Below are 16,305 nucleotides of genomic sequence, written 5' to 3'. Positions count from 1 at the left end.
GCAGGTGCTCAGTATTTCGCCCTCGCAACCTTGGTATTAACCGTTGTGAAGGAATTCTGCAAGGTACGCGATCACGTGATCGCTACGCGTCCAAGTTGGTCGGAAGACGAGTTCACCTTCTCTGTACTTATCATTGTTCACAGGTCCAGCCACTGTTTGGCTTTCAGCGAACTTAACCAGCATATCTTCGTTACAGGTAGAAACGAGAACAGGAGAGGCGGCGCCTTTGACAAGTTTTGACAGCGATCACCTTTGCTACCGTTCTGACCTGGGCAACTTCCCCAGACTGCTCAATCATCGTGCACACGCTTGGTCATCTCACCGATTCACATACATACCGTCATCATAATCTAGGACTTTCCATTTCATGGCCACTGCCACCCACAGAATCAAGATTGCAGCTCGCGTTCGACCACGGTTGCCGCACGAGATCGACGACGAGGGCATACAAGTTTCCCATACGCCCGGGAGTCTGTCCTGTATAAGTGTTCCTAATCCTCGTGATTTGTCGCAAATATTCAATTTTCCGTAAGCCCCTCCATCCCTTGAGGTTTTGAACTATCATGTTCTGATTCTCAATGCAGCCTTTCGTCTTGCTATGACCAGAATTCCACACAAGAAGAGATTTTCGAACGCGACGTACGACCACTGATCGACGTTGTTTACAGCGGTGTTGTACGTATTTCCATAGATATTTCTCGTCGAGGCTTATCCTAGGACGCTTGTATTCTAACCCTCACTCTCGAACCACTTGTAGACGGTGACCATTTTCGCATATGGCGTCACTTCGTCCGGCAAGACTCATACGATGCAAGGTACCAAGGCAGAAGCTGGAGTTATTCCTCGTGTCGTGGAGGTCTGTCTTTATCAAATGCCTTTACCCCTCTGTTTATGAAAACTGTGCTGTAGGCAATGTTTCAACAAAAGGCTTCCCTCCAGAAGTCCAGAGTTGAGCTTTCTGTATCCTACATGGAAATATACAAAGACGAGGTCTACGATCTTTTTGTCAATCGAGACACAGTGAGCACTTCTTTTTTTTTTTTTTTTTTTCTGCACGTGCCTTTCGCGTCATGAGGTGGAACCTCAGAAATTTGTTGGACACGGGAGATTAATTTATCTGTGGTCAGGCTCCGAAACTTCCGGTGCGGGAGAACGACGCCGGCCAGGTGTTTGTTGCAAATTTAACGTCGCTACCCATTGAATCCGTGGAAGAGTTTGACACAATATATTCGTATGTTGGGTTATGGCCTCGTTCATAGCGACGTGAACTGAGCTGAACTTTGCAGACGGGCCTCTCGGCACCGTTCCGTTGGTGCAACAAATCTTAATCGTGCTTCCTCTCGTTCACATGCAGTCCTTACTCTCGAAGTAACAATGACAGACTCGACTGCCCAGAAGAGTGAGTACACTGCACAACGATTAGCACCATGCATTTGAAACGAGTGTGCCGCGGCCAGCTCTCACAGGCAAAATCAACCTCGTCGATTTGGCCGGTTCCGAGAACAACAAACTCACCGGAAATGACCCAACCCGTATGGCGGAATCAGCTGCTATCAACAAGAGCCTGAGTGTTCTGGGCCAGGTTGTTCATGCGCTCAACCAAGGAGCGGTGCGTAGTTATTGTCGAGTGGACGTTGTCATTCGACTCATGAAATTAGGCTCGCATACCATACCGCAATTCCAAACTCACTCGAATCCTACAAGATGCATTGGGCGGTTCCTCTATTGGACTGCTGATATGTAACATAGCACCCGGAGTTAAATTCAGACAGGATACATTAAATACCCTCAAGTACGGTTTTGCTCTTGAGTGATAACCGATTAGCTAATGCTTTTCCAGTTTTGCTGTGCGTACGAAGAATGTTGAGAACAGGCCCGTCGTCAACGAGCGCGGTGTGTACTTTCCTCTTGACTTTGTACCTTTCTCATAGATTGAGGCATTTTTACGTCTTTAGACAACCGACCACAACCCAAACCACACTTTGCTGCCGTTCAGCCACCTCCACCCAAACTTGCACCCGCCATCCTTAATTCTGTTCCAGTACATGCTTCCTCTACCACCGCAGTGATGACCACCGCGGTAGTCGGTCCAACTAGAGGTCCGCGCCCGTCACGGGTTCCTCGTCCAAGTAACGTGGGTACAGGGCTCTTACCTCCAGGCCACTCCAGGCCCTCTTCTCGCCATTCGTCGATTCTCGCAAAGCCGGAACTCGCCGTACAGTTGACTGACAAGGAAATTGACGAAAGAGTGAGTACCTACACACATTCCGGAATTTCCTTTTGTTGGCCAATCTGACGGCCGAAACTTGTACCAGATTGCAAGGGCAGTGGAGGCCGAAGTCGCACGGCGCCTCAAGGAGCGTGAAGAACGCGAGCGAGAGGAGCAGGCTCGCCTTGAACAAGAGAAGGAGAATATTGCAATCATGGAGAAACAAGCAGCCGAAAGGGAGAAAGCAGCAGAGCAGAAGTTACCACCTGGTGTGTTGACTCCATTGCTGAAGCGACATCGCGACTTGGACGAAGAGCTCCGCGCAAGACTTGCGGAGCTCGAACAGAAGTAGTGCGTTTTCATTCAGTCATGGGAATTGTCCGTCAAATGCAAGCGCTTATATTGTGGTAGTGAGCGCGGAAACAAGGAGCTGCAGCTTGCAGATGTCCTCTCGCCCTCTTCCAGGAAGAAGACCGGACGTGCATATGTAGCCCTTGCACGAGCTCACTCTGAAAAGTTGGTTCTTTTTTCATCTTGACTTCTCGCTACTGTTTGCACTTGATCTGATCAAAACCTCGGACAGGGGCGATCTTGACGTGGCCCTCGAACTTTACCGCAAGGCCGAGACATATGTCCCGGATAATATCAAACTCAGAGAGAGGTGGATACTTTTCATCATCAATGTTTTTCTATGTAAATTGTGCATGAGTGGAACCTAATTCTGACTTATTTTTCTCTTATGGTTTCTTTCCCGCATGTGCATCGGTGCTGTTCCATCGTCCGCACGAATGAATATGTACGTCGACTGGACCGTTGCACGCTGTAGAGTCCTTGAAATCGAGTGGGCGGTCAAGAACGGGAAGGAGTTCATCCCTTCGCCGAAGAAATCGCGCAAGGTCAGGGGGAAAAAGCGCAAAATCGCCATCGACCGTACCCACGAAGGCCCTTCCGTGGATCACGACTCGGTCGTTCAGACTACAACGGATGACGGGGAAAGAAGGAGTGGAGACGGCGCTGGAGAAGCCAATTCGACAGGGATATTCGGCAAGGTGAAGGAAGAGGAATATGAGGGTCAAGCAATGAACCTGGAGACACCGGCGAAAAAGTCCAAGTGCGAGATCAAGGTAGAACACTAGGGCGTCAAGGTTATAAGGTGTTACATGATCCGGGAGAGGGAGGATTCCTGGGTGCCTGATACCGTCTGGTTGAGTTTTATTTGTGTATTATATTACCGTGTGCAATGATACGGCTACTGCATAAATCCTTTTCACTCGGGAGGCGGCAGAAGGTATTCAATACTTAAGATTAGATCATACAAGTGAGAACACAACGAATGGTATAAATATCAACACCACCACCGTGAAAGAAAGGCAACACATTTTGGATCGTAAGGATACGTTACAGTAGCCAAAACCATAGATGGCTGATAGGTATCCGACCGACTCGTCGGAATTATTGCCGGTAACCGGTAAATACGTACATTCGTAGCATCGTTCTTTACTTCCAAGTTTTAAGGCACTTGTGTGTGCCAGTCATTGATTTATTTTCCGCGTGGGTTCCTACTCCATATTGAAGAGGTCGTCATCATCCGCGGTTGTTACTGGTTGACCTAATGGGCTGAATGCCCCGTGCTTGTGCCAGTGCCTATCATTGTTCGTCGCCGACTGTGGCGACGTACGACGAGGCGAGTGTGCTGTCGGGAGACGGGAGAACATAGAGTCAAGTCCTGCCATGGAGGACGGCAATGGGACAGGACCAGGAGATGGGGTGGATGTTGTTTCCTGGCGAGACGAAAGGGAGAGGTGCGAAAAGGTTTCTGTCAGAACGTGAGAGTGGTTGGAGAGCCAGTCTTGTCCCACACCCAATCCCGTGCTTGAACCTGCGTTGGTCCCGAAAGGTATTTGTCCCTGACCAGGGCTGAGCGCAACACCACCGGCGGACGTTCCAAGGGACCCGGGGGACACTGCAACTGGGAGCGCGTGGATACGGGAGTAACCCGCTGCGAGACCCTGAGGAAGACTCTGCCCTGGTGCGTGAGCCTGGAGAGCTCGGATAGATGGAGATAATGACTCTCCAAGACCGGCACCAGCACCGGTGCCCGCTCGCCCTTCATCGATAGCAGGTGTGTGCAGAGGAGTGTTCGAGAGGGGAGACCGGCTCAGTCCACTTAATCCACCCAAACCTCCACCAACTCCCAGTCCGTTCGTATTTGAAGGCACGCGTGCATTAGCCGCGTTCATCTTAGAGTAGTAGTGGTGAAGACCTGGAAGGAATGCAGCGGATGCATTAGAAGGCGCAAGCAAGGATGGTGATGGCGAGTGGAGATCATCCGAAAAGGGGGATGCCCCAAACGGAGACCCGGTTGTCGCACTTGGTCCGCCTAAACCGGAACCTGGTGCTCCAAAGCCGTTTGACTTGAGAGAGCTCGGTGTACCCGAGCCGATCGTGCCCACACCGAAAGCATGCGTGTCAGGAGATCCAGGCAACCCATTATTTGGGGCTGCACGGTCCGCCCAAATCGACTTGACGTCGCCAAGAAGCGAAGGTGCTGGTACAGAGCGAGAGTAGCGGTGGTGCGGCTGGTGACTCTGATTTTGGGAGTTATGCTGGGGGTGAAGGGGTGACGACATGTCGCCCAGGTTTGTTGGACGGGAAGAATTGGAGTGAGTGCGAGACATGCGGCGGGAGCGCTCAGAAGGTGTGAGTAGGTCAGTAAGGGAGGATGGTAGAAACTCCTCCAAATCCTCCTCAGAACTAGTGCCGTCTCGGTCGCGGTCCTTCTCCGCCCGTGTGATCTTCAGACCCACAGTAACATCCATTGTTGTCTTGGCAGTCAATACCTGGGAAGGAACTGGGCCAAGCTCCGTTTTCCATGCGGGCGGGTGGGTGGAACCAAGCGACGACGCTATACCTCCTTGTCCGGACCCAAGGCGATTCCTTGTCTCAGTGAGCAAAGATGTCTGAGCATGGAAGGTGGATGGCACAGGGTCTTTCGACAAAGGTGAATGAGCGAGCAATGAACCTCGTGGAGGAGATCCTATTGGACCAAGGTCCGAGGCTTCCGCAGAGAGAATGGGTCTACGGGGGGCACTGGGCACACTGACAGGAAGTGTTGGCGGAGAGGGATTCCTGGCATCTGTAGGGGAGTCGGACGGTACAGAAGGATTTGCGGAGGAAGGTCCGGATTCATCCTCGTTGTCAGCTTGCCCTTTAGTAGACTCGGCGAAGTCCACAGCATCGGAAGTGTCAGCGGGCCCGTTAGCTGTGGTTGTGTCATCGTCGTCCTGAAGCACAAACGCCGCAAAGTCTGTGTCTTTGAGCGGTGGTGCCGGTGCAGAGGGAGAAATGGTGGCTTTCAGGGGCATGGAGATCGGTGGGCGAGACGAGGTAGCACGTGTCGGTGCAGTCGATCCAGAGAGAAGGCCTGGACGTCCATGAACAGGCGTCCCCTTACCCGAACCACCATCAACTGGCTGTCCACTCGGACCGTCCTTCTTTTTCGAGCCTTTACCTCCCCCACCACTTGCGCCAGCATTCACGCCGCCGTTCGCGGCTAACTGGGCAGCCTTCTTATTTTTCCTGTCCATAGACATACTCTGACCCGGAAGTACATGTGCGAGTGCGCATTTGTGCCCGAATTTACAATTTCCCTTGATAAACCACGCACAGACGTCCTTGGTTTGACCAGGTTCCGGAACAACATGGGAGAAGGGGCAAGAGGAACCCGCTGTGCAAGCGCCAACTTTGAAGAATTTGCAAGGAACATGGGATAAATCTTTCTCTGGATGTTCGACGGGTTTAGGATGTGCGAGTACGGACACCGGTGGTCAATGAAAACGTACGTTTTGAAGAGGAAGAGGACTTTGATTTGCCCGACTTTTCTCTGTCGGGATCGGCATCCTTATCGTGGTCTGACATTCTTTCAGCTGTGCTCTGTTTTTCTGTCACTGGCATGGCTGAGACTCGGATGTCGTTGGGAGCAGAGGACACGAGGTCGGGTGAGTCGAAATGCTTTGGGTCTCAGTCAGGGCTTTTTGCTTGGGCAGGCAAGGCAAGGCATTCGTTAATGGAATTATGATATGATAAGCTAATCAATAAAAAAACTGAAAACAAAATTAAATATTTTATTTTTCGACACAGGAGGTGGAGAGGCCAACGACCAGAGATTCCTGAATCCCCACGTGCGGTGGACACGTCAAAATCGGTGGCCGCTGATACACTTCACCCGACAGGCGAAGCCCCCCACGTCAACCCGCTGAATTTGCGATTTACCCACTAGCTATGGGTCACCCTCGTAAACCCACGGACCCACACGCCAAGCATGCCAAGTGAGCAAAAATGTCGCATGCTACGAAGTTACTGACTGTGATTCCCTTTCTTTCACCCAAGCGTAGACAGCCCACACAAGACTTGAAGGGTCATTGGCTTGGACGGCAGCATGTATGATGTCTCCCAGGTCTATTTCCACGCCATCCAAGTGTGCGCTAGCAGATGCCAGTTGCCGGGTATTGGGGACAGAGAGCAGTGTCAATATCAATTGTTGTGGAACTTTTGAAAAGGGCGAGGTGATGTGATAAGTTAGACGCAGCTCGTTCTCCGATTCCGCGCGAGGAGACTCGACAGATAGCAGAGAACGATGGGCAGCCAACCCTACTTGTAGCCTGCGAGTAGTTCAATGAGGCCCCACGCGGCCCAGATAAGCTGAAGCACTAACCAATCATAAAATTTGCCTAGTCCCGGGTCCTCATCGCCGCATTCTTTACCAACAAGCTCGAGTTCTGCAATGCGTTCTTTCTCCACCCCCCTTAGTCGTTCTACTTCTCGCATTCCGGCCTTTATCTTCCCCTTGGATTCGTCTATCCCCTTCTCCAAACCTTGTAGTTCATCGTCCAGAGCTTGCATTTGTGTAACCTGCTCGTCGAGCGTGGCAGTCGCTGTGGCAATGGTTAAGCGTGGCTGAGGATGAGCTTGCCGCAGTCGAGTGAGCGCCAGTTTCGCATCTAGAATCTTGGCTGAGAGTGACGTTCCGAGAGATGTGAGGGAACGTGCTTTTTGATAGTCTTGTGGTCAAAGCGTAGTGGGCAGTAAAAGGGAAGAAAAGCCATAAATGCCTACACACCTTCCTCCACCAGAGGAGCGAGCGTCCGCACGTCTTGCTGTTTCTCTAGTAGTTTCATTTTTGCTTCCTTCAACTTTCGTTTCTTCTCCTCATTTCGCAGGCGGATTTGCTCGTTGGAGGCGGCGGTTATGAGCGGAGCGTCGTCCGATACGATGGTCTTGACATACTTATCTTTCGCGTTCTGTTCCAAGTACTGAAACTTGAGTTTCCGCAGAAACAGCTGCAATGAGATGGTTACGGTTGCAACCGGACTGCCAGGCTTGTGGGGGGACGAACAGTTTGTGCAACGACGTCGCTGGCTATGATAGCTGGATCGCTGAGTGCACCCTCGCCAGAGGTCGAGTCGTCAAGGCTTTCAAAGTGATAGGACTTCAGTTCCGCGCGGGCATCGAGGATGTGTAGTTTCGCGATTTCCAGCTTGTCTTGGAGTTGTTTCACTGCATCGGAGGGGGTCGACATCGTCGTCGCGTTCAATGGTCGCGTTTCGTCACGTGCACGACAACAGGACTACATACTACATGCTTTCCTAACAAAACCGAAAGCCCCCACAGCTTATGTCGTTGATAAACTTCACAAAACCGATGTGCTAGGGTAAAAATGAAATGTTGCGTTTGCTCCAATGGCATCATACCATTGGCGCAGGAGGTGAGCCTCTTCAATGTCCGGAGAAACCGTTATGACGCTAAAAATTCTCATCTCTAGTGATCTGCCTTAGGGTACTACACATAAGGAAAAAAAAATAAAATAGGTGACTATAAGCATGAACTTACCACGAAAATCTCCGACCCATACGGTCTTCGATGCGACAACCGAGAGGTCTTCTGCAAGGAATCTTTCCGCCAGCTTTTCCCACAGTGTAACCCTGACAACATGCTGAGACTTGTCCACAATGTTAAGGTGGCGATTAGTGGCCTGCGAGGGAAGTAGGGAATGGCATTGGTGCTAGCATGGAGAGAGAACGCTCACCGTTCTTCCAGTGGTTGCACAAAGCCTCTTTCTCAGGGGGCCGATGTCCTTCAATATACCAATAACATCTGTATGCAACATTTGACATGCTTCTATGGCAACAGTTAGAAGAAATACCACAGTAAGAACCAGGTTTCAATTCTCCGAGCGACGCAATCGGTATGAAGTTATACCTATTGATTGGTATACTGGTCGGCTCCAGGCACTGTTATAAATTACCTTCGACGTCAGCCAATGACACGGCAACGCAGTAAGCTAATACCTTCTCCACTTTTGTGTCCTTATCAAATCTCAGTTCGTATTTGCGCCAGGCTCGTAATTTCTCCTTTGCCTCGACCACGCGTGCTTGTGAAATATAATACACATTTCCCGGGTCCAGCTTGTCGCAAATGGCATCGACAGCACCATTGAAGCCAACTCCACCGATTTCCTCAGACTCGTCCACCAATGTGACGGTGAAAATCCACCCCCCTCCTCCCGACTGGTAGGGTCGAATGTCAGACTTCCCTGTGACACGAGCTCTGATGGTCCAGTCCCGCATGAAGATGTCAAGACACTTGATAGAACACATCCATCTCCCTTGCGCAGTAGGACAAACTGGAACACATCTTAAGTCAGGGATGTCAGAATGTAGAGCTTCGTCAGCGAGTGTTGGTGAAGTGACTCCAGGCCGAGCAGCCACTGGTGGTAATGATGAGGGGATCGGGTTACCTATCCTCTTTTCTTTCCGGAATATGACACGTAGATCCAATATAATGAAAATCCCGAAAGTTCATACCTATGTCATGACAGATCGGTGATGATATCAACAACAACACCTTTTGCTTTGAATGATACAGCAAGTAAAGCCATCGATTGCGATGACAGAATTTTTGGTGATCTTCTTGTTGGTCACTAGATTATGTAGTCTCCTGGCGAGCGTGGCTTGAACGAAGTATTTGCCATTAGATATCGTAATCCAATAGCGGTCAAGGGCCCGAGCGGTGGTCCTCTTGATCGAATGTAACTGAACAGCAAATCCTGCATTGATTGCGTTGACCTCGCATAGTGGGGCATTGCCCAGCCAACCGCAGATGTCAGAAATGAGCGGATTCATACCTCGACCCAAGGGAGCTATATCTATGGTCTTCTATCGCCTTTGGTCCGCCTGGCGGAGAGGCCCCAAGACCGCAACCCAAATCAGCAAACATCCTTGACTGATGTACGATCAGTACATATATAGTGTCGAAATATCATATCCAGAAAAACTGAAAGTATGAAAACAAGATCTCACAGGAGGGGAGGAGTACTTCAACCCCAAAGCAGTAAATATCTTCGATCGATATAGATACATATGATGTCAAAATATCAATACTCCCTCATAACCCATACATTTTTCCATTTCCCAAATTCCCATACTTCCCCCAAATAGCTCTTAGAAAACCCATACTCTCTCATACCCCATACCCTATGGCCTATCCCGAATGGGTATGGGTTATAAGGGAGTCGACTGTATATCCAAGAAAACTCAACATATGTAAACGAGACTTCGCAGGTCGGGGGTCATGCATGCCCTATGTAAATCAGTCATCAAATTTGCGATGCTACTGCGCGCTTGGTCCTCTCCTGGACGGGTTTCGACTGCACAGACATGAACTAAAAGACGGTGTGTGTCAGCGAAAACTACATGGCACGATGGCATTTGGACACACCTTTTGGTCTACTTCGTTCACCCATTCCGCCTGTATCCTCTTCAACTTCTCGTACAGCGTCTTAAGGTCTGCAATCGTATCTTCATCGGCCATCTTTGCAACCTTTAGTTCCTCCGCCTCGTCCTCGACTCTCTTAATATTTGTTCTTGTGTCACTGAGTTCCTTGTCCGTCGTCTCAAGCTTCTTACGAACAGTAGCCAATTCTCCACGCGCAGTGTTGAGATCCGAACGCAACATCGATACAGTTGTCTGCTCCGATACCAAGGCTACGTGCTTCACCGCAAGCTCTCCTCGGACTTCTTGGATTTCCATCTCGGCTTCGTGCACCTGCTCTCGCAGCTTGGCTGCCTCGGTTTGGGCAAGACCGAGGGCTTGTTTCGTGGCTGCGCTCTTTCCGGCCTCATCGTCCCGAGCGCTCTGAACTGCATCGACGGTCCCCAGAAGCCCCAGAATCGCCTCCTTCGCAGCAGTATGCTCTGCACGCGCTCCCCGTAGGTCACGAGTGAGGGAGGTAACTTGGCCGCAGAGCTCTTCATTTTGCGTGTCCGTGCTTGCCTTCTCTGCGCGCAGGACTAACATAGCAGCCGCGAAACCGTCTTTTTCCTTGCGAACCGCGTCGATGGTGGCACGCAAGTCCGTTTCCATCTCAGTTTTCTGCGTTTCGGAAGATCTCAGGCGCTCGATCAGGTCGTCCATAGAAGTTTGCGCCTCCTCCAGTTCTTCACCGATACTTTGTACATTCCCTTCAAGCTCTGCGATGGTAGCATCCTTGTCTGCGATCTGTCTGTTCTTCTCGTCGAGGTCGTCCTCTTTCTGTTGGATAGTTTGTTCCATCTCAGAGAGTTTTTGCAGCACCCCGCGGTGCAGACCTTCAAGGCGTTCCTTTTGCTTTTCGGTTTCTCGTAGACGGTCGCGGGTCGCATTGAGCTCTGCTTCTGCTTTCAAGACCAGCGTTTTTCCCTCAGCGTGGTCTTGTCGCATTTTCTCGAAGGCCTCTTGTTTGGCGCGCGCCTCGTCACGCACGGTAGTCACCTGCGATTCTGCCACTTCCTTTGCACAGCGCAAGTTGTCGACTTCGGAACGCAGTGTAGTAATGATACCGTCCTTATCCTTGAGTAGAACTGCCTGGTCGCGCAGTTTGTCTTCGATATCGACCAATGTAGCGCGCGTCTTGGACAGTTCGACATCCTTCCGAGACAAGATACCGTCTCTTTCTGCAATGGCGATATCTTGATTAGCAACAGCATCCCGTAGCTGGGTGAGTCTGTTGTCCTTAGACGTAAGAGTTTGGTGCAAATGATCCATTTCTTTGCCCTTCTCCTCAAGGGCCTCATCTTTGCGCGCAAGGTGGGACCGCAAGTCGGCGAGCTTCTCGTCCTTCTCCGCCAGGACCCTCTCCAACGAGGCGAGTTTCTCACGGAACACGCTCGTGCCTCCTACGTCCTGCTCCTCGTGGACGGAAGGTGTCATGTCTGGAGTAATCACTTGACCACCCTCTGTGACAACCTGCCACTCCTGACGACCGTTTTCAAGAACATCCTCCGCGTATGCCATGTCACCCTCGTTAGTGGTATATTCCATTCCCTGGTCGGCATCTATATCTAAGTGCTCTTCGTCGGAGGGAGCAGGTGTAGGCTGCTTGCTGACACCATGAATCACGGAACCGGACTCCGTGCGAAGAAGCATCTGCGACTCGCGTCTTGGAGGCGTGGGCGTGGGCGGCGTGGTTCGTACATCCCGTCTTTGCAGTGTCAACCATTAGACCTCTGTATGATGTTTCGGGCATGACACGTACATAGATGACAATAGACCAGCGACTGAAGGTGGTAGAACGTGATCTTCCACATCGGTGAGCTCTTCGTCCTCGGCGCCAAAGATAGCGGTTCTGCGGCGGTACAGGTTCAACTCGGTGCGGACCTCCTGTAGTTCCTTGAGGAGGTCCGCTCTTTCTTCGTTGGATCGTTGCGTATCATCGTGTGGTGTCCCAGTTCGTGAAGCAAAGAGTATCGATTGGAGTTCCTTCACTTTTGCTTTAAGCTATAACGATGACGTCAGGGCCGAAAGCAGGAAAGGAAAGTCGACTTCTTCACCTCAGTCTTGTTCATCTTTGATAATAGCTTTGAAGGTGTAGGGTGGGAGAACGGATCGACAGCTGTGGTTCGCCTCCTCTTTGAAACCGGGGTCGTATATTCCGACGCAAGCGGTGCTTCAGAATGGTCTTCGTCTTCAGTCATACCTCCACGGGATTGACGGCGGCTCCGCACCGACCGTCTCCGTTTTCTACTCGATTGTACATCCGAATAACGTCGACTTCCCCTACTGATGTGAGATGCAGGGGATAACTGTTGGTTAATCGAACGCCACAGTAGTCCCTCTTCCTCTGGTGTCGGGTTGTGTTTAGCGGAGCTACCAAGAACTTTCCGACGTGCTACATTAAGGCTATAATATGTTTCTGAGTAACTGGCACGACATGGCAGCTAGAAACGATAGGATATAACTTACACTTTCTTTCCCTCCTCGGTCATACGCACATATCCACTAGAGTCGATAGGCTCGAGCACACCCTGTTCCTCCTGTACGCATCAAGTCAGTGCGAGTGACACGTAGAGTAGAACGACGGGTATGCATACTAGTTTCCGCACCGCCTTCCCTACCCAGCTCGCCCAGTTTGGGCCGAGTTTGTCTTTGCGCTCCTGGGCAGTCTTGCGGACTGTGGTAGGTCAGTGGGTTATAGGGGTGTTTGGTAAGAGGTTGTCACCTTGGGCACGAAGAGTAGCGATGTGCAAACTCTGCCTTCTGTGCTCCCGCTGCGCTTGCGAGTAGGCATTGAGTACACCTGTAATGCAGCATGCGAATCAAATACGAGTTTTATCGAGAAATCGTCGCGGCGGAGAACCATGTGGCGCAACTTACGTTCTGCGTAAGTGTGTTTCGTAGACTTTCCGGATCTCGTCGAGACCATGCTAGGCTGTGATAGTTACAGATAGAACTAAGTACAAGGGAGGGCAGTCTTCGTCGTGGACAAAGCAGGGGGCGTGGTTTGCTCGTGGCCAGACGGCTGGTTGTGGACAGGGGCGGGAACACCACGCTCAAATTATATAACGCGCCCCTCACGTGACGCGCATGACTCAAGAACGGAGGTGTGCCTTTCCTAATTAGGTGTCCACAGCAACGTCGGGGCCGTCGGGCAGCGCGCTGTTTCCAGAGTGTAGACTACTACTGTAATAATACCCAGCTACGACGACTTTCCAGTCTGTGGCGATGGGGGCGTGCGTAATGGATTGTCTTGTCGAGCCTGCTCTAGCAGTTCATCTAATCCCCGGTCCTTCAAAGCTTTCTGGAGAGAGGGGTCAGTCGCGTCAACGGTTAAGAGTGAGTGGATGTCTGATGCTGAAGCAATGTTCTGCTACAGCGCAACTAAGCACATACCTGCACACAATCTTTGTACTCCCGCCAAACAGCTCCGCAATTTTGATCGAATTCCTCTGCTTTCTTCTTGGCGTATTCATTCCGCTGTCCCTCCGAGAGCTTTTTGGAGTTCGCGATTGCCGGTTCAAGGTAGCCCTCGAACCAGCTGTTGAAGCAGGAGTCGTACGCGTGCTTCAGCGGCGTACATTCAGGTGAAAGGGAGTGGGCCATGGTGGGACGATTGAAGTGGCCGGGCGAGCGGGCTTTAAATTGTGTCGGTGGGCGGGGGCGTGTATGCGGTTGTCGTTCCCGTCTCCCTCAATACTCAACACTCTTGCCACATACTTCTGTGTGGATTATGGACCTTTCAATTGTGATTTCCATCATCTTTGGTCAAGCAGGTGTTCTGACATTTTGCTAGTCTATAGACAGAAAGAATTAATGTCCAGGCGATGCAGGGTGTCATACTTAACACAGCCTTTCTCTTTCAAAACACGGCAGGGAGGGATCTCACTTGTCCCTGCATCGGACCACCCACTATCATGGGTGATCTGACTGTTTTCCAATTCTTTAGCTTGGAGTGTCGATGGTATTCCACGCCAATTTCCTGCCCCGAGCGACCGAAACGGCTCCACCCCTGGTCTGAATATCAAACAAAGTGATCATGGTGCCTGGGTACGAAGCCATGCTGGAAGTGTTACATGGAACTTCTCTTCTTGCCATGCACCCGCGCTATACATGGGAGAAACGTGGATTGCGCCACTGCTAAGCTTCATGCAAACCATAAATCGGTGCCGGTTGTACCCCTACGTGCAGGTTTGCAATCCCGAAGCTACATATAGAGCCAGCTCAACATTGCCAAGCACTTGCATGTGACTGTTCCTTGGATCTATAGTGATCGCACTGGTTGCATTGCCACATGAACGAGTCTTGACCTACCCATCGTCCCCGCCGTGACAGTAGATTCGAACCCACGGACCGAGACTTGTGCAAATGGTATATGAACGGAAATGAATCAGAACAGAGTTTATCTTCTTTTGTCCTAACATATATTGTTGTTCTACTTCACGTTCAAGCCGAAATCGTCCGGACTCTTACAAGTACCGCCACACAGCACAGATTTACTATGGAGGTACGTGTAATTACCGAATTAGGCCAACTAGCAAAAGAGCTTGTTATCGATGAGGAACTCAGGCTGTGTAAGACAGACCCTACTCAAGCGCGTTAAGCATGCAGCGACAATAACATACAAGACGGGCTTCGCGACAGGCATATACTCGACTCATACCTTGCAGAAAAAACTTAGGTCTCGCACGGTGAGCGTATCACCGAACGATTCTGCTGATGAGCGTTTACATATGTATATGGAATTGTGGAGAACCGACGGTGTAGTCCACATTGGCCTCCCGTGTAAACGTGCAGCCTCTCACGCATCTCCCTGTGCCTATAACGCTCCAGCCCTTGTCGTTGTCATGGTCATCATCATGAGAACACGTATTAGACTAACCCACCGGAAAGTAAATTTGCCACATTGCGGATCTCCCCCCAAAGCAAGTAAGGTCCCTGGCGGCAACGCTCCGCCCCTAGTTTGAAAAACGTCACAAATACATCGCGTTGTCGGTATCAGGACCGATGATAAAGTAAGTCTGGTTATGTTGGTCGGCGGCTTAACATGCAGAACGCTAAATCACAAACCAACGTCATTGCACGTGCCATTACCGTGCGCGATCTCTGCGCAGCTTCAATGCTACTTCGCATCGTACAATCTCGAACGCACTCGGTCTTTTCTTTAGTGGGTCAAAGGAAACATTTGCCTAAAAACTCTCCCTTCGAGCTTCACGTAGGGAAAATAGTAATCGGGATTTTTTAAAGAGCGTATTTTTTTGAGAGATCATTGAGGCTGTTTTAACCTTCTTTCAGATCCGCAAAGCCACGGCACACGTTGGTTTTCTGGCCAAATGAAACGGGGAATTAGGCCAGTGTCTTTGACGCTTGAGCTGAACGCATCTAACCTAAGCTTAATCGGAAACTATGCCTTTCGGAAAACTTAGCGGCCGCGAACGCGACTCGTACTACATAAGATGGAAGAGAATCGGATGGGCTAGCATTCATCCCTCATATCAAGTCTCTTATCCGTGGTATACAAGTCTAAGATGAACCCACCCCAGGGAAATGAAAGACAACCCAAAGCCATTAAGCAGCGGGTGTACCGGAGAAGGGAAGGAGATGATTTCGACGAGCTCCGCGATACTGTCAAACAATTGGATGACTATCAACCCGAGACTCGGCGCGAAATTTTGCTGGAAGGTGTGTCCCTTGTGTGTTGCTGAAGAATGGCACTGACTTACGTTTGCAGCGACTCGATTGTTGAAGAAGCTCAGGGATGAAAATGCTGCTTTAAGACGTCAAGTGTCCATGATGTCACCTACACCAGGAAGCGGGGGAAACAGTTTTGGTTCCCCAGGCCATCCACTCCCTCACGGCGGTGCGTAAGCCATTGAGAATATAAAGGGGTTATTTTCTGAAGTCTTGACAGATCCCCATGGATTGCGAGGGGGGACTTTGGCGGCTAGTCAGGGGTTCTCCCGTACTAACAACGCGCAGGCTCCTGGAACGTCTCAGAGTCACGCATCAAATGCATTGCTACTCTCCGACAGTAGTATGCCTGAGGTCGACCGGTTATTGCGTCTCCTCGACGGAGACTTCCAACGCCTCAGTGACGACTTCGCGTATGACAGGAATTAAACCGGGGCCAGGACTATTGGACTCCCTAATGCTTTTTTTTTGTATTTAGCCTTTTGTTTTTTGCCTTTCACAGCTTTTTATTCTTCGCGTTATGGGATGTTATTGTATCGATGACTCTTATTTATTGTAGCGCTAGATAATATCTTGGTTTCCGAACAGTAAATAGC

The 16,305-nt window shown here is 50.6% G+C and overlaps 6 protein-coding genes across 6 annotated transcripts; 2 read left to right on the top strand and 4 right to left on the bottom strand.

The window, feature by feature from the left end:
- Positions 1-123: 123 nt before the first annotated feature.
- Positions 124-3,419, top strand: F5J12DRAFT_814684 (P-loop containing nucleoside triphosphate hydrolase protein). The gene is made up of 14 exons (XM_051744999.1): positions 124-528; positions 585-675; positions 758-856; positions 910-1,020; positions 1,128-1,231; positions 1,287-1,399; positions 1,458-1,609; positions 1,659-1,792; positions 1,841-1,893; positions 1,956-2,248; positions 2,316-2,560; positions 2,621-2,725; positions 2,793-2,870; positions 3,036-3,419. The coding sequence occupies exons 1-14, from the start codon at positions 368-370 to the stop codon at positions 3,343-3,345; spliced, it is 2,049 nt and encodes a 682-aa protein (XP_051602830.1). The 5' UTR covers positions 124-367; the 3' UTR covers positions 3,346-3,419.
- On the bottom strand, positions 3,420-6,261 carry F5J12DRAFT_814679 (uncharacterized protein). The gene is made up of 2 exons (XM_051744998.1): positions 6,052-6,261; positions 3,420-5,990 (listed from the first exon to the last, which is right to left on the bottom strand). The coding sequence occupies exons 1-2, from the start codon at positions 6,161-6,163 to the stop codon at positions 3,769-3,771; spliced, it is 2,334 nt and encodes a 777-aa protein (XP_051602829.1). The 5' UTR covers positions 6,164-6,261; the 3' UTR covers positions 3,420-3,768.
- A 9-nt stretch (positions 6,262-6,270) lies between these two features.
- On the bottom strand, positions 6,271-7,821 carry F5J12DRAFT_814673 (uncharacterized protein). Its single transcript, XM_051744997.1, has 4 exons — positions 7,605-7,821; positions 7,329-7,548; positions 6,924-7,269; positions 6,271-6,870 (listed from the first exon to the last, which is right to left on the bottom strand). Exons 1-4 carry the CDS (start codon positions 7,785-7,787, stop codon positions 6,558-6,560), a joined length of 1,062 nt encoding a protein of 353 aa, XP_051602828.1. The 5' UTR covers positions 7,788-7,821; the 3' UTR covers positions 6,271-6,557.
- On the bottom strand, positions 7,671-8,982 carry F5J12DRAFT_497256 (uncharacterized protein). Its single transcript, XM_051739719.1, has 5 exons — positions 8,557-8,982; positions 8,412-8,499; positions 8,295-8,362; positions 8,099-8,240; positions 7,671-8,038 (listed from the first exon to the last, which is right to left on the bottom strand). Exons 1-5 carry the CDS (start codon positions 8,863-8,865, stop codon positions 7,899-7,901), a joined length of 747 nt encoding a protein of 248 aa, XP_051602827.1. The 5' UTR covers positions 8,866-8,982; the 3' UTR covers positions 7,671-7,898.
- Positions 8,983-13,086: 4,104 nt separating this feature from the next.
- Positions 13,087-14,011, bottom strand: F5J12DRAFT_814654 (mitochondrial distribution/morphology family 35/apoptosis). Its single transcript, XM_051744996.1, has 3 exons — positions 13,844-14,011; positions 13,415-13,795; positions 13,087-13,322 (listed from the first exon to the last, which is right to left on the bottom strand). Exons 2-3 carry the CDS (start codon positions 13,622-13,624, stop codon positions 13,221-13,223), a joined length of 312 nt encoding a protein of 103 aa, XP_051602826.1. The 5' UTR covers positions 13,625-13,795; positions 13,844-14,011; the 3' UTR covers positions 13,087-13,220.
- Positions 14,012-15,546: 1,535 nt separating this feature from the next.
- F5J12DRAFT_890285 (uncharacterized protein) lies at positions 15,547-16,138 on the top strand (the record flags this gene model as incomplete). Its single annotated transcript, XM_051747398.1, has 3 exons — positions 15,547-15,700; positions 15,750-15,878; positions 15,930-16,138. 3 exons carry the CDS (start codon positions 15,547-15,549, stop codon positions 16,136-16,138), a joined length of 492 nt encoding a protein of 163 aa, XP_051602825.1.
- Positions 16,139-16,305: the final 167 nt, after the last annotated feature.

This window comes from Pisolithus orientalis, assembly GCF_024613125.1.
Source record: "Pisolithus orientalis strain OTSU chromosome Unknown F5J12scaffold_6, whole genome shotgun sequence".
Lineage (NCBI taxonomy): Eukaryota > Fungi > Basidiomycota > Agaricomycetes > Boletales > Pisolithaceae > Pisolithus > Pisolithus orientalis.
The sequence above is the reverse complement of the archived record's forward strand: the minus strand, read 5'-3'. Positions and strand labels throughout refer to the sequence as shown.